Source organism: Gekko japonicus, unplaced genomic scaffold (genome assembly GCF_001447785.1).
Source record: "Gekko japonicus isolate JY-2015 unplaced genomic scaffold, Gekko_japonicus_V1.1 scaffold1304, whole genome shotgun sequence".
Taxonomy (NCBI): Eukaryota; Metazoa; Chordata; class Lepidosauria; order Squamata; family Gekkonidae; genus Gekko; species Gekko japonicus.
Genome location: NW_015171543.1, coordinates 449,345 through 461,268, shown reverse-complemented (window position 1 = coordinate 461,268; position 11,924 = coordinate 449,345). Strand labels below are relative to the sequence as shown.

Genomic DNA, 11,924 nt, shown 5'->3' with positions numbered 1-11,924 from the left:
CCTCAATCCAATCAAGGCCATGCATGGTTGTAAAAACACTGGAAGACCCATGATCTCCATCACATCTGGTTCAATACTTAGAAATCACTGTCACTGATTTCACTGAAAAGTACTTCCAGGTGAGCCTTAATTTTCACAACTACTCATATTTGGCAGTTTTAACCCCCTTAAATCTGGTTAAAAATGGTTTCTATTTTTAAAAGTTGGGTCATATTTCAGAATTCTCAGTATTTTCTACAGAAGATAATAGCATTGGGAGGGGGAAAACCACTGAGACCACTGCAGCCAAAAGAGGAAATAATGGACTATACAGTTGTAGTCTACAGTATTCCTAAAATCTAGTGCTTTAATTTATATCAGCAAATAAATTGTGACAATGGAATGAACACTAGCTGCTCGTGTATGTTCAACAGCTGCAAACTATGAGACACCGAAAGCATTTCAAGCAGACACAATGTTGAAGTGTTTGGGAAGAGAGCTATGATTTTGGGTAGAAGTGACAAAAACTGTTGCCTGGGTATCTCTGCTCCTTTTTCTATAGTGGCACCAAAGGAAGGCTTTGGCCAGTAATAAATCAAGTAGGCCAGTGTTGCAGACCTGGCGGACTCAGGCTGCGAGTAAGGCCCACTGACTAAAATGAGACTGGCTTCTCAGTAGACCTTGTTCAGAGTGCTCCCCTTAGATTACTTCAGCTCCTCACCAAAGACACTGGCCAGTGCCCCAATTATGTATAACAGGCAAAGAACAGAGCTACCCACCCTTTGGGCAAGAAGCACGACCTGGAGGAAGACTCTATAGTCTACAGCTTGGTGCTATGACTAACAGAAGAAGTTTATCAGCTTACATACATAAAATATTTATAATATGAACTGTGAAACTCGGCTGCTAGCTGCATAGCCATTCTTAAAGTTCCGAGTCCCTGTGAACTACATACGAAAGAAGTGACCTCTTGAAGCCTTCCTAGTGCGAACAAATTTTACACCTGGTACACTCTATGGCAAAACATATAATACAGAATGTCAGTGCTTATAAAGACTAATCTTACACTCATGCTGGCACTGATCACCCATAACAGTAAAGCATGATATGCTACTACGTGAATGACCCTGAAGGATGTTCTGTTTCTAGCTCTCCCCTCTCCTTGCACTTGGCAGCCAAAGAATTATTTCTGCATATGGAGCAAACCATTGGGCTAGTTTCAGCGAACTGTTTCACTGAAACGTACCTGATTCCCCTCCATACTACAAACTCCACCTCTCCTAATGGTCCCATAAGTGCCATTATAGCCTTTTTGATGGTCATCCCTTTTACACCAGTGGGAAATCTGGCTGGATCCAACTCGGTTTGTTATCATATCTGAACCAGCCATGGGATATGATTTTCCTGCAAGCATGGATTTCAAAAAGTGGTTTAAACTTGGTTTGGACACCTGGGTTGTAAAGAAAGGAGATGCCGCAGCTTGTGTCAGTACAGGCACAACAGTAAACTACTGTTTGCTACCAAAACTACAAGTAACATTGGCTGTAGGGGTGTATATTCGGCAATAACCAAACCAAAAAAATTCAGTTCGGGTATTATATAAGCCGAATACAAATCAGAGATTTGTATTCAGCTACCGGTATAGCTGAACCCAAAAAAGCAAAAAAATGTGGCGTGGGGGGGGGGGGGGGGGGGGGTTCGGGTTCATCTTGCTATACTGAAAACCTCTCATTTAAACCCAACAGCTGTTGGGTTTAAATGCCTTCCTTTCCCTCCCTGAAAGGCATTTAAAACATGCCTGGACTCCCTGCCTGATTTTCTCCAGGGCTCCCAGCCTGATTTTCTCCGCAGCCGCGGAGCACCTGGAGAAGAGCAGGCAGGGAAGCCAGGCATGTAGACATGCCCCATTCCTTCCCTGAACCTCTCCGCTTTTGCGGAGAAAGGGAAAGGGAGGCATGTTTAAATGCCTTTCTTTCCCTTCCTCAGATCAGGGAGGGAAAGAAAGGCATTTTAAATGTGCTGCATTTCCCTTCCTGCCCTTCTCCAGCTAGAGAAGGGAAGGCACAGAGAGGAGGCTTTCCTTGGTCAATTTCACTCACAGCATTTTAACTTGCCTCCTTTCCTTCTGGTGGTGTATATCAGACCTGAAAATATTTGGGAATACCGAATATTTCCCCAATCCGAATACTTTACTGGTATCGGACTGGGGAAATTCGGCATTCACCAATATTTTTCGGGTCTGATATACCTGAAGCCAAAAAATACCGGCTTTTTTTTTTGCACACCCCTAATTGGCTGCCTGTGTGTAAAAGGATAAAGAAAAGTAGAGCACACAGGTGTGAAGATTCTTCAGCCTTGCTCCTTACAGTAACAAACCAAGGGTTGCCTTTGTATTTTAAGCATGAAGTCATGTTCTGCTGAAAGTGTCTGAGCAGGAGCTCAGTTTTATATTGGACGTGGAGTACAGATAATATATGATGGCCTTGTGACAAAAAGATACTTTGGTTTGTTCTGATATTTCTGTTCATTTCTGCTCAGCCATATTCTTCCATTGTCAAAATTTACACTTCAGCTTCACACAGTCAGTCACCTCGTGTTCCCAAGATCTCATCTGCACAGATTCAACAGACATCATATACCTGCTGCTACACTAGACAACCTCCGGCAAGCACTTCCTAATTATAGACCCTTTCTGCTTCAGAAACACTGGAAATGTGAGTGGGTTCTAAATCTCATGGGGCATGATGTCACTAGATAATAAACTTCAAACAGTTCTTATTCCTTAAAAAGGATGTCCTTGGCTACCTTTGGGGTTATTTGATCTTCAATCTTACATGCCTGTTGGAAGCCAGCATGCCAGACTCTAGAAGACACAAAGGCTAGAATGTGTTCTAAGACTAAAATCAGGTCTGCCTGAAAAAAAATTAGTAGTTCCTTGGAATGCTAGTAATTATCTGAAAATTTAGCCTTATACACCTAAACTAGAAAAGTTTAGTGAATGATTTGATTCACTATATATGGTCTGATTAGCAGGCATGCCCTCCTTAAAACTATTTCTGAATTTTGTTCAGTCTTATCATAGAAGTCGAGCGGCTTCCCACTGCAGGCCCAAAGTCCACACCTGAGCACCCTTTGGAAGTATTGCTGAAACCTGTCTGAGTAAAGCTTTGTGACTCAGAGAAGCCAGTGTGGTGAAACAGTTAAAGTATCTGGTGACCCCACGTTCAAATTCCTCCTTATAAAAGTCTTTGGGGGACTCTGGACCAGAAACTCTTTCAGTGTAATCTGTCTTGGAGAGCTGGTGTGAGAATAAAATGGGAATGAGTAGCAGAGGAGGCACATACACCATTGTGCTTTCCTTGGATGAAAGAGGAAATGAAAAAGACAACAAAGGATAGGGAAGTTTCAATTATATTTTAATTTTAGAGACTGAGTGGTAGTGGTGGTGCTTTTGTTACCTGCCCTAAGCCGTCAAGGGGTTGAAGCTAAACAAGAACTCCAAAAAGAAAATTTAGTCTAACCCTACAGAAGCCTTAACATCCTTGATTTTAAGTTAGCGATCAAATATTAAGAATGTGAATGGTGAGGCTGCAAAAGTCATTCTGCCGAACACAGGTGCACGGTTTTCATGCCTGTTTAAACATTCCCGCATACATTTCAACTAGCTATACTTCTATGCATGAAATAAATATGTGGTGAAGTTGCATCAGCTACCCTGAAGTAAGAACAGGGGTAGACTAACATGTTCACCTGAAAGCTTCATGAGCGACTCTCACACATCAATCCCCAGATCCACTACAGGGCCTGATCTTCATTACCCCTCCTGCTAAAACTACCATGGTCAGCCTGCAGCCATGTAGAGAGCCTCCCATTTTGTTTCTCTAACAGTGCTGAGTTACTCCAGTCTAAGCCAAGTCAATCGATTTAGACTAGAGTAACTCTACATAGGACTGCAGTGTAAATTATTCATATGGACAATTATACTGAATATTATATTATTATACTGAATGAACTCAAATGACATAAACGGAATGCAGTTTGACAAGTACCCATGTAAGCATTTTCAGACATTATGGTTCTTAACCAGACACTCAGCTGCCGTATGTGCTCAAGAAAAAAATCTCTCCATGTGTATGACAAAGGGCAGAGTTTTAAATTAACCAATATGATTTGCCTGGTCATACTGCCTTAAGTAATTACTGGTAGCTAACTTAAGATATAGTTATAATTTACAACTCCTTTACATGGCACTTTATACCTGAATGTCATTTATTTCAATGACATGCAATTATAATTGCTGTAATGCTGCAAAAAAAAAAAAAAGAAGACGTTCAAAAGAGGCACATTCAACCTTCCCACTACAGCCACCTTAAAAAGCCATTCCTGAGGGTTGGAGGCCCGTTGGGAATGGTGTGGGATGTGGCAGTGTGAGGGGACACCATTAGAAGAGGGAGAATTTTCAACCAAATCAGGAGTTTGCTGGTCCCTCAAATACCAGCTATTAATCCCTGAACTGTAGAACGAAAGTAACCTTCAGCCACTGTACATAAAATGCACTTGATGTCTGTTGGTTTCCAGAAGCCTAGCTGATAGTGACTTCTTAGTTTATTATTGTTGCGGAAAATTTATTCAAGAAACTTTTTACTTTACAAAACTTATTCTATACCAGTGTAGTCGGCTGCAATGTACAACACATCTGATGATTTGAAAAGAAGTTTCTGAATGCTACATGTTTCGTCATTCTTAAACCGTCTAAAAGACATTGCGTAACTACAAGATGTTTAGTATTCCATACCAGAAAACCCTAACAATTAGAAGTTACATATATTTATCGTCATCTCAACACAAGTGCGCTTACAGTTGTCAGCCCTGAATTAAACTGCAGAAAATGGGATCACAACACACACCCACTAATCTGAACACTGCAGCATGAGCTAGCAATTTCAAATGGTGGCTCACTTCCAACAACCCTCGGAGCAACTTCTCCATTCTGCAAGCCACTCCTTTTACCTCCACTGTAACTCCCTAGGAGAGAAAAGCAAAGGTATGCAAGTCTGCTGCACTTAGCAATACTAAAGTTTCCTTTAAAAAGAAGAAAATCAACCTTCAATGAGCTATGCAACCAGAGTTAATAAAATCCTGCATTAAGATTTTTCTTTTTTTTAATATTTAGACTACCGTTTACAATACTAACATTTGGCATCTGATGGAAACTGGACAGTTTTTTCTAAAGAGGAACGCTGGAATTATAACATTGAAAGAATATTAAATATATGTTCAAATCAATACATAAAGAATGATCACATCCAACTTTTGTCTTAACAGTGTGCTCCTAAAGATTACTTACACCCCTATTAAGACATTATCATAAAAAGCACAGTTTGCATTTGAGATAGTGTTTAATAAAAGCACACAATATTTTGACATTTACCTTTTACAAGCTGTGGCCATTCGGTGACATTGGGGTGATCACAGTTTTGTGTTGTTGATCAAAAATAGGTTCTCGCCAGTCCTCTTGTGCTGAGCCAAGCATAAGCTTAATGGGGCTAAACAAATAAATTTATGCTTAGTTAGATATCCTTAGGTTCATGTTTCAAGCAACGTTTTAATGAACAATGATCATGACGACATTAGTCGATGCACTGTGAACCCAAGAATGAAACCGCATGTCAGAATTCTACTTACGTTCTGGCTTGCATAAACTGAATTTGGGAGACTGATCCAGAAAGAGCACAGTGAAAGACACTGCCCAACAGAGGAACTTTTAGTGAAATTCAACATTACAGTATTTGAACTATTGTAGAGAAACACAGAAACACTGAATTTCATGCTGACAGTATATAGTTCTGCCTCTACACCCTTTTTATCTTGCCCCCTAGTCCCTCAGTCTCTGTATTCTCCCAGTGTCTAGCCACAATTAGAGACTGGATAAGATGACTGTATCCAAGCTGAATCAAGACTGATCCTCATGCCTAGGGCTGTGGGAAGTATAAGATACTAGAACTCTCATCACTAAGAAAATTCAACCACATCTGTCCATTTGGGACTTGCAGCTTTGGATTTAGTAGTGCACCTAGAAACTTGGATTGCAGTTTTATTAATCCTACTGATAAACTACATTGTATGCCTTCAAACTTTCAGACCTAGGCTACAAGGGCAACCCTTTATGGCCAAAATGCTGAAATCTGTCTTCTGATGGGGACGGGTCATAATAAGTAGTACACTATACCAATAAGTGTTCCCTCTTGATCACCATGATAAATCCTATTTGAATATTATTCACCGAACTTTCAGGAGGGGGTGCTACAAACCAATTCTTTTAAAGGCATTTTTTTAAAAAAGGGAATTTTATACAAACAAATGCAACAATTCAACATTCCACAGTTTTGCTTCAGCTGATATTAATACTTAATTTCAAAAGGAAATGTACAGTATATCACAAGTAGCACATTTAATCTAAAGTTGTAGTTCTTACATGTGAGACAGGCCTCCATGAACCACTGGAGGAGATATAAGAGCCTTCTCGCCCTTACCAGACCAGTTTTGTAGGCATTCTGAACAAGCTAGTAGGTAGAACGCTAACTTCCTCTTTTCCTAATCAGAACAGCATGAATGACTATATGGACTGTGTCCAAAGATGTGTGGCAGAAAAGTTTCCAGTGCTTTCCCCCCCTACAGAACAGTTTCCATTTCTAAAGAATAATTTTTTCATAAAAGTAACAGTGAATGGATGCCACTGCCAATACAATGTCAGCCAAGCTTGGCAGTTTCAAAAGTGTAATTAATGTTTCTCAGGTGACTAGTCCTAGCAACTATATGAGAGACTACATGCCTACTTTATTGATTTCTAAATGGGTGTTTGTGTGTGTGTGTGTGTGTTAAAACCTACAAATACATATATTAATCCCAATTTTTTTTAAAAAATCAGGTTATGAATTCACTAGATTGGCTGTGCATGTCAGGCCAAAACCGATGCTAAAATTCTTGTTTCTCTGTCTTCTCTCAGATGGTAGAAAGGAGACTGTAATCACCTATCAGATACAGAACTAACAATATATATGCAAATGGTGGTATGGAAAGTGACAGTGAAAGCAAGAGTCAAATATTGCTGAAATAGTTGAGCAGACAACCATGTCTGTTGAATATAATGTACACTTACTGGAGTAGTGTAAAATGTGTGTCACCAGTTATTAGTGCCTTTTCCTTCTTAGTTAAGCAATGTACTAAGGAACTATATTGTCCTTAATTTTTTTACAATTATAATTTCAATAAAAATAATTTCCTCATAACGTTTCTGATTTGTTTGTATGAAACATTTATATTTCAGGAAACACCTATTACACCAACAAAATCAAGTGTTTTTAGAACCATCTCACTCTACTTTTTAGTCATGCACGTATTTTAAATGGTATGCCTAAAAATGCAAAGCATGACGGCTACATTCAAATGCATGTAAGCACGAGTACTGTATTTGTCAAAGCTATGAATGGCTGTCGCTTTCTTGAGAATATAGTTGGTGGAAACCTTTGCCCCACAGCCATCCTACACTTTACTATGGATCTCTCTTACGTTAAAGCCTGTTCTCTTGACAAAGTTTGCTAAGCCAAGGGTCGAGAGTCACTTTCTAGCTCCCCTCCCAATAAACTAATGAAATGCACAGTATGAAAATAATGCCGTTCACAGTGCTTGAGCCCTTCTCTTCAGTTACCCTATTTGCACTGGAAACTTCTATTTCAAAATTTTACCTGTCAACTGCTTCCTGTGATCTGGCTTCACTGGTATAAGATGTAGAGCTGATCTTCTACTCTGTCATGTCGCTGCCAGCCAGCGATTATTCAGCAACACTCGTACCCACAGCACCCCGAGGCCACCCATTGGCTTTTTGCTCTCCAGCTGAAGATTTCCATTGCTGAAACGGAACCAGTTAATGTCTTACCTACTTCTACAGCCTGATCTTATTCTTACCTATACTTAAAGCATAAAGTTCTAAATTCTCATTCTGAAAAAATGTCCCTATGTTCTCATCTCAGACTTTCAGAACTCCTGATGATATTGAGCCAAACGAGAATGGCTGGAGCATTTTTGAGCTTAAAAGTGGGGAAGATATGGCAGAAAAATGTCTCTGGTAGGGACGTGAGAAGTTTGCATAATAGTAAACTTATGTTTTCTCTTTATTTTCAAAGACAGGCTTCAACTGCTTTCAAATATTATGATATGAGCAACTGCCAACATGGACAGTACTATGCAACAACTGCCTTTTTACTATGCTGGAAAACAGCGAAAGATCTGCAAGTGTATTTGAGAAAACAGAAGCTTCTCCACCACAGCAAAGTTATGAAAAATGGCTAAACTTAATCCAAATACTTAATTTGCACATTATTTACATGTACAATTTGTTTAAAATATTGACGTGAACAGAGGAAAGGAAACTGGGTTTTCTAGAATACTGAGACTGAAGGAGCAGGTGCAGAACAGCAGGGACTGGAAAATATGGGAGAGAATGACTTCTGCACAGTGAAACATTATCTGAGGCTTGGTAACTAAAAGTTCCATTGAACCTCAAACTTTTATGCTTATTGCAAAACCTGACCATGCATTTAATTTATTTTTATTTTATATTTTTGCTAACCTCATGATTGCCAGAAGATTGCTCACTCGAAACTGAAAGGTCAGACTTCCAGGGTTTTACTATAGCTGAGAGAATCACAGAAGCATTTTCTGTGCTCCGAGGTTGTTCACGCTCCTGAAGTCTTTATTAGTGGTATAATCTGAACTGGCTTTAGTAGCAGTTTTTAACAGATGTTAAACAAAGGATTACTCAAGAAGAGAAACAGACTACTGAGAACTCTAGAAAAATGCCTTGTTGTACCACAGATTTTCATGAATCACAAGGGGCTATGTGGCAGTTTTAAAAACTTTTGTGCAGACACAAAGGGTGGACAGGGTCTCATTGGAGTATGTCAAACTAACCCAGTCCTTTAAAACTATTAGACATGTAGAGTTCTTAAAAGCTGTGATCCTTAGCTAAAAGTCAAGTTTTATCTTCTCTCACTTTTTTTATACCAATAAACAGGTTTTTAAAGAGAGCAACTCATGCTTTTTACCAAGACCTACAGGCACTGAGCTGTTATGCTAGTGCAGGCTAATTATATAAGAACTCTTATAATAGAGTAAAATCCCTGATTTGAAGAGCATAAACTTTTAGACATCCAAAACAACAAGATAAGAATTCAGACTTCTAGTCAAAAGGAACAGGAACGACATCCATCATCTTCATCTGTCTGACTGAGACTGAAAAGTAGCTTTCTGGACAGCAAAAACAGGTAGGCTGGCCCAGAGATGTTGTGAGTGCAAGAGTCGCTGAGCAGTCATTGGTTGCCACTTGAGGCTAAAGCCTGAGGGACTAAAGACTGTATGCATGAAAGCAGCAGTTCTTACAAAAGTTTATGGGTAAGTTCTGACCAACCTCAACTTTCATTGTAAATATAATTTGACCACCACTCTTTACACCAAAAAGGTATAGGCTATAGGCCTGGTGACCAAAATGTGCATGTGTTCATCTGCAAAGGCTGCCCATTCAATTCAATGGTTGGGAAGAACCACTAGGAGCTGCAGAAGTTTAATACACAGAGTGCGGCACATAGGCCTCTGGGTTTGGAGCAGCTGTTTAAAGCAGGTGTTACTTAGCAGTCCCCTGTAGAAACTGCATTTCATTTTTGTTTCTCTCTGCACACTAGAGTTATCAGGATCCAGCACTCAGATCTTGACGCAGTTTGTTTGTACATGAACAAGCCTGGGGATCCTTAGTTTCACGTGGTCCCCTCCCAACTTGCAAGCTCAACTACCACTTCACTGCAAAGCACTGTTTGGTTCAAAGTATAAACTGATTGGGAGATTTATGATCCGACTTCCTGAGGTATTTTTTAAAAAGTTTGCTTTTTTTTTGCCCAAGAAGATTCAAATTTCCCATCATGATGCTGAACCAAGTCTTTTTGTATGACACCACAGGGCTTGGGAATATAGCCATGGGCCTCTCACAGCCCACAAGGGCTTATACCCTGTGGCCCAGAGCCTTGTCACACACAATTTGCCCCCTTGGCTCTGTGGAAAGGAATCATCTGTACTTCTCATTGGATCTCAGGTGATGCAACTGCCACTGCAACTGACTGCAATGGGAGAAGGCTTCTTCTGTGAGATGACTGGATCTCCCACTGCGCTTGGCCAGAACTCTGCAGTTGCTAGGGTGATCACAATGCTTTGGCTCCCTGGAGAAGTGATTTCTCTTTGAATTATACTCATGAAACAGAGCAAAGGCACCACTGCTGTAAAGTCACTCTTCCCAGGTCTAAGGACAGAATGCCACCTCCCAGCTGAGAGCTGGCATCCTGAATCCTGCCCTCTCTTCTCACCCAGGAAAACTTCTCAGAGGAGGGGATGGGCCTCAGAACATCATTTCGCTCATCTGGGAGGCAGGATTCTGAACCTCTGTCTGCCTAGAAGACTTTTGCTGTGTCCCTTCTCAAGTATTTGTTGCTATGTGGACATAATGTTAAAATGGGGTACTTTTACATTTTTGTTTGCTAAAAACATGTAATACCCCATGAAAAATCAGATCACACTCTATTTAGGGCATTGGAAAGTTTTCTGATTCAAATATTTCTGGAAAATCCACATCATTAGCTCTTACTCTATCCAAACCATAAACTATGGCCAATTCTTTCCCCTACAAATAAGGTCTCAAACAAGGACTGCACCAGAATTTGGGACAGCCATGGATCAACCAACTATATAGTTTACTAAGAAAGAAATGTTTTTAATTATCACACTGTGTACAAAGGAAAGGGAATACGCATAGCCAAGATTTCACCAGGCTCATTTACATAATGTTAAACCACAGTTTATGTCATGTCTGAATCATTCAAATATTACAGAATAATCCAGTGGCAATCTAGAAGGACTAGTAGTGTCATATTAAATACTGCTGCAGTACTATGGGTTTAAACAAATCTTATTAAAACACTCAGTGAGATTGAATTTTAGAACGCATTTTGCAGCGATGCAAGTATAATGTAACACTGAATTACAGTATAAAATGTGGTGTGCTTTGTGTCATTTCTCCACTTAAGCCAGACCAAAACTAAAGTTATTATATATGGACAACAAAATATTATGAATTAAGACATTTGCTTGGGACTGGATATTTTCCTGCAACACTTAATCAACAGATAAAAAATATAGCATAAGAACAGAATACTCAAATAGACAGTCACAGAAAAATAAAATGCTAGATTTAGGGAAGGTACATCATTTATCCATACTACCAAGGCATGTGACAGTTAAGATAAAAGACAGGCTGACTCAATTTGTATTCTATGCACAAACAACTAGCATGCAGTAGTCAACTTACTCTGGTTCATGCAACAACTTACAGAATACATTACTCATTTAGCCAGACTGTTAATTACTTGCAATTAGAAATGTCTAATTAGATGTTTCTAATAAGTGTACATTATAAATAACCCACTGCATGAATATACAAAAATGACTCCTACTCATATAAATGTATTATCTTTCAGGTTTAAGACAACAAGAAACAAAACATCTAAGATGGGACTTTTTCACATACCATGTTCTAGCAGCACTTCAGTGGACTGGTCTTGCAAGCTACCAAGTGCTCTTCAACAGGTTACAGACCTACGATACAACATATGTATATTTTAAAATGGTGGCTTAAAATACCAGACAAGATAATGCCATTCGATGTAAACTTACTCTACAAACTTACTTGACCAGCAAAACCACATGCACTGCAATTCTAAAATATTATGTCTGAAAGCTATCCATGTTGTGACAGGGGAATGAAAAAACATTCTTCCTCCAGGAGAGGGGCTATAAACTGGCTATTTGGGCAGATGTGTACCCTAAGTTGACTGGAGAAAAGAGGG

The 11,924-nt window shown here is 39.6% G+C and overlaps 1 protein-coding gene across 5 annotated transcripts in view; it reads right to left on the bottom strand.

The window, feature by feature from the left end:
• The window catches only part of UBE3A (ubiquitin protein ligase E3A), a 38,392-nt gene extending 26,717 nt beyond the window's left edge, over window positions 1-11,675 (bottom strand). For 2 of the 5 annotated variants that reach the window (XM_015419658.1, XM_015419661.1), the window contains exons 1-2: window positions 11,606-11,675; window positions 5,411-5,525 (exon numbers count right to left, since the gene is read on the bottom strand). In XM_015419658.1, coding sequence (XP_015275144.1) covers window positions 5,411-5,430 — 20 coding nt within the window. In that variant the 5' untranslated portion in view covers window positions 5,431-5,525; window positions 11,606-11,675. Of the gene's footprint in view, window positions 1-4,886; window positions 5,005-5,410; window positions 5,526-7,724; window positions 7,889-11,605 lie in introns of those variants that run through there. The other 3 variants (XM_015419660.1, XM_015419659.1, XM_015419663.1) reach the window with 3 other exon arrangements.
• Between the last annotated feature and the right edge of the window lie 249 nt (window positions 11,676-11,924).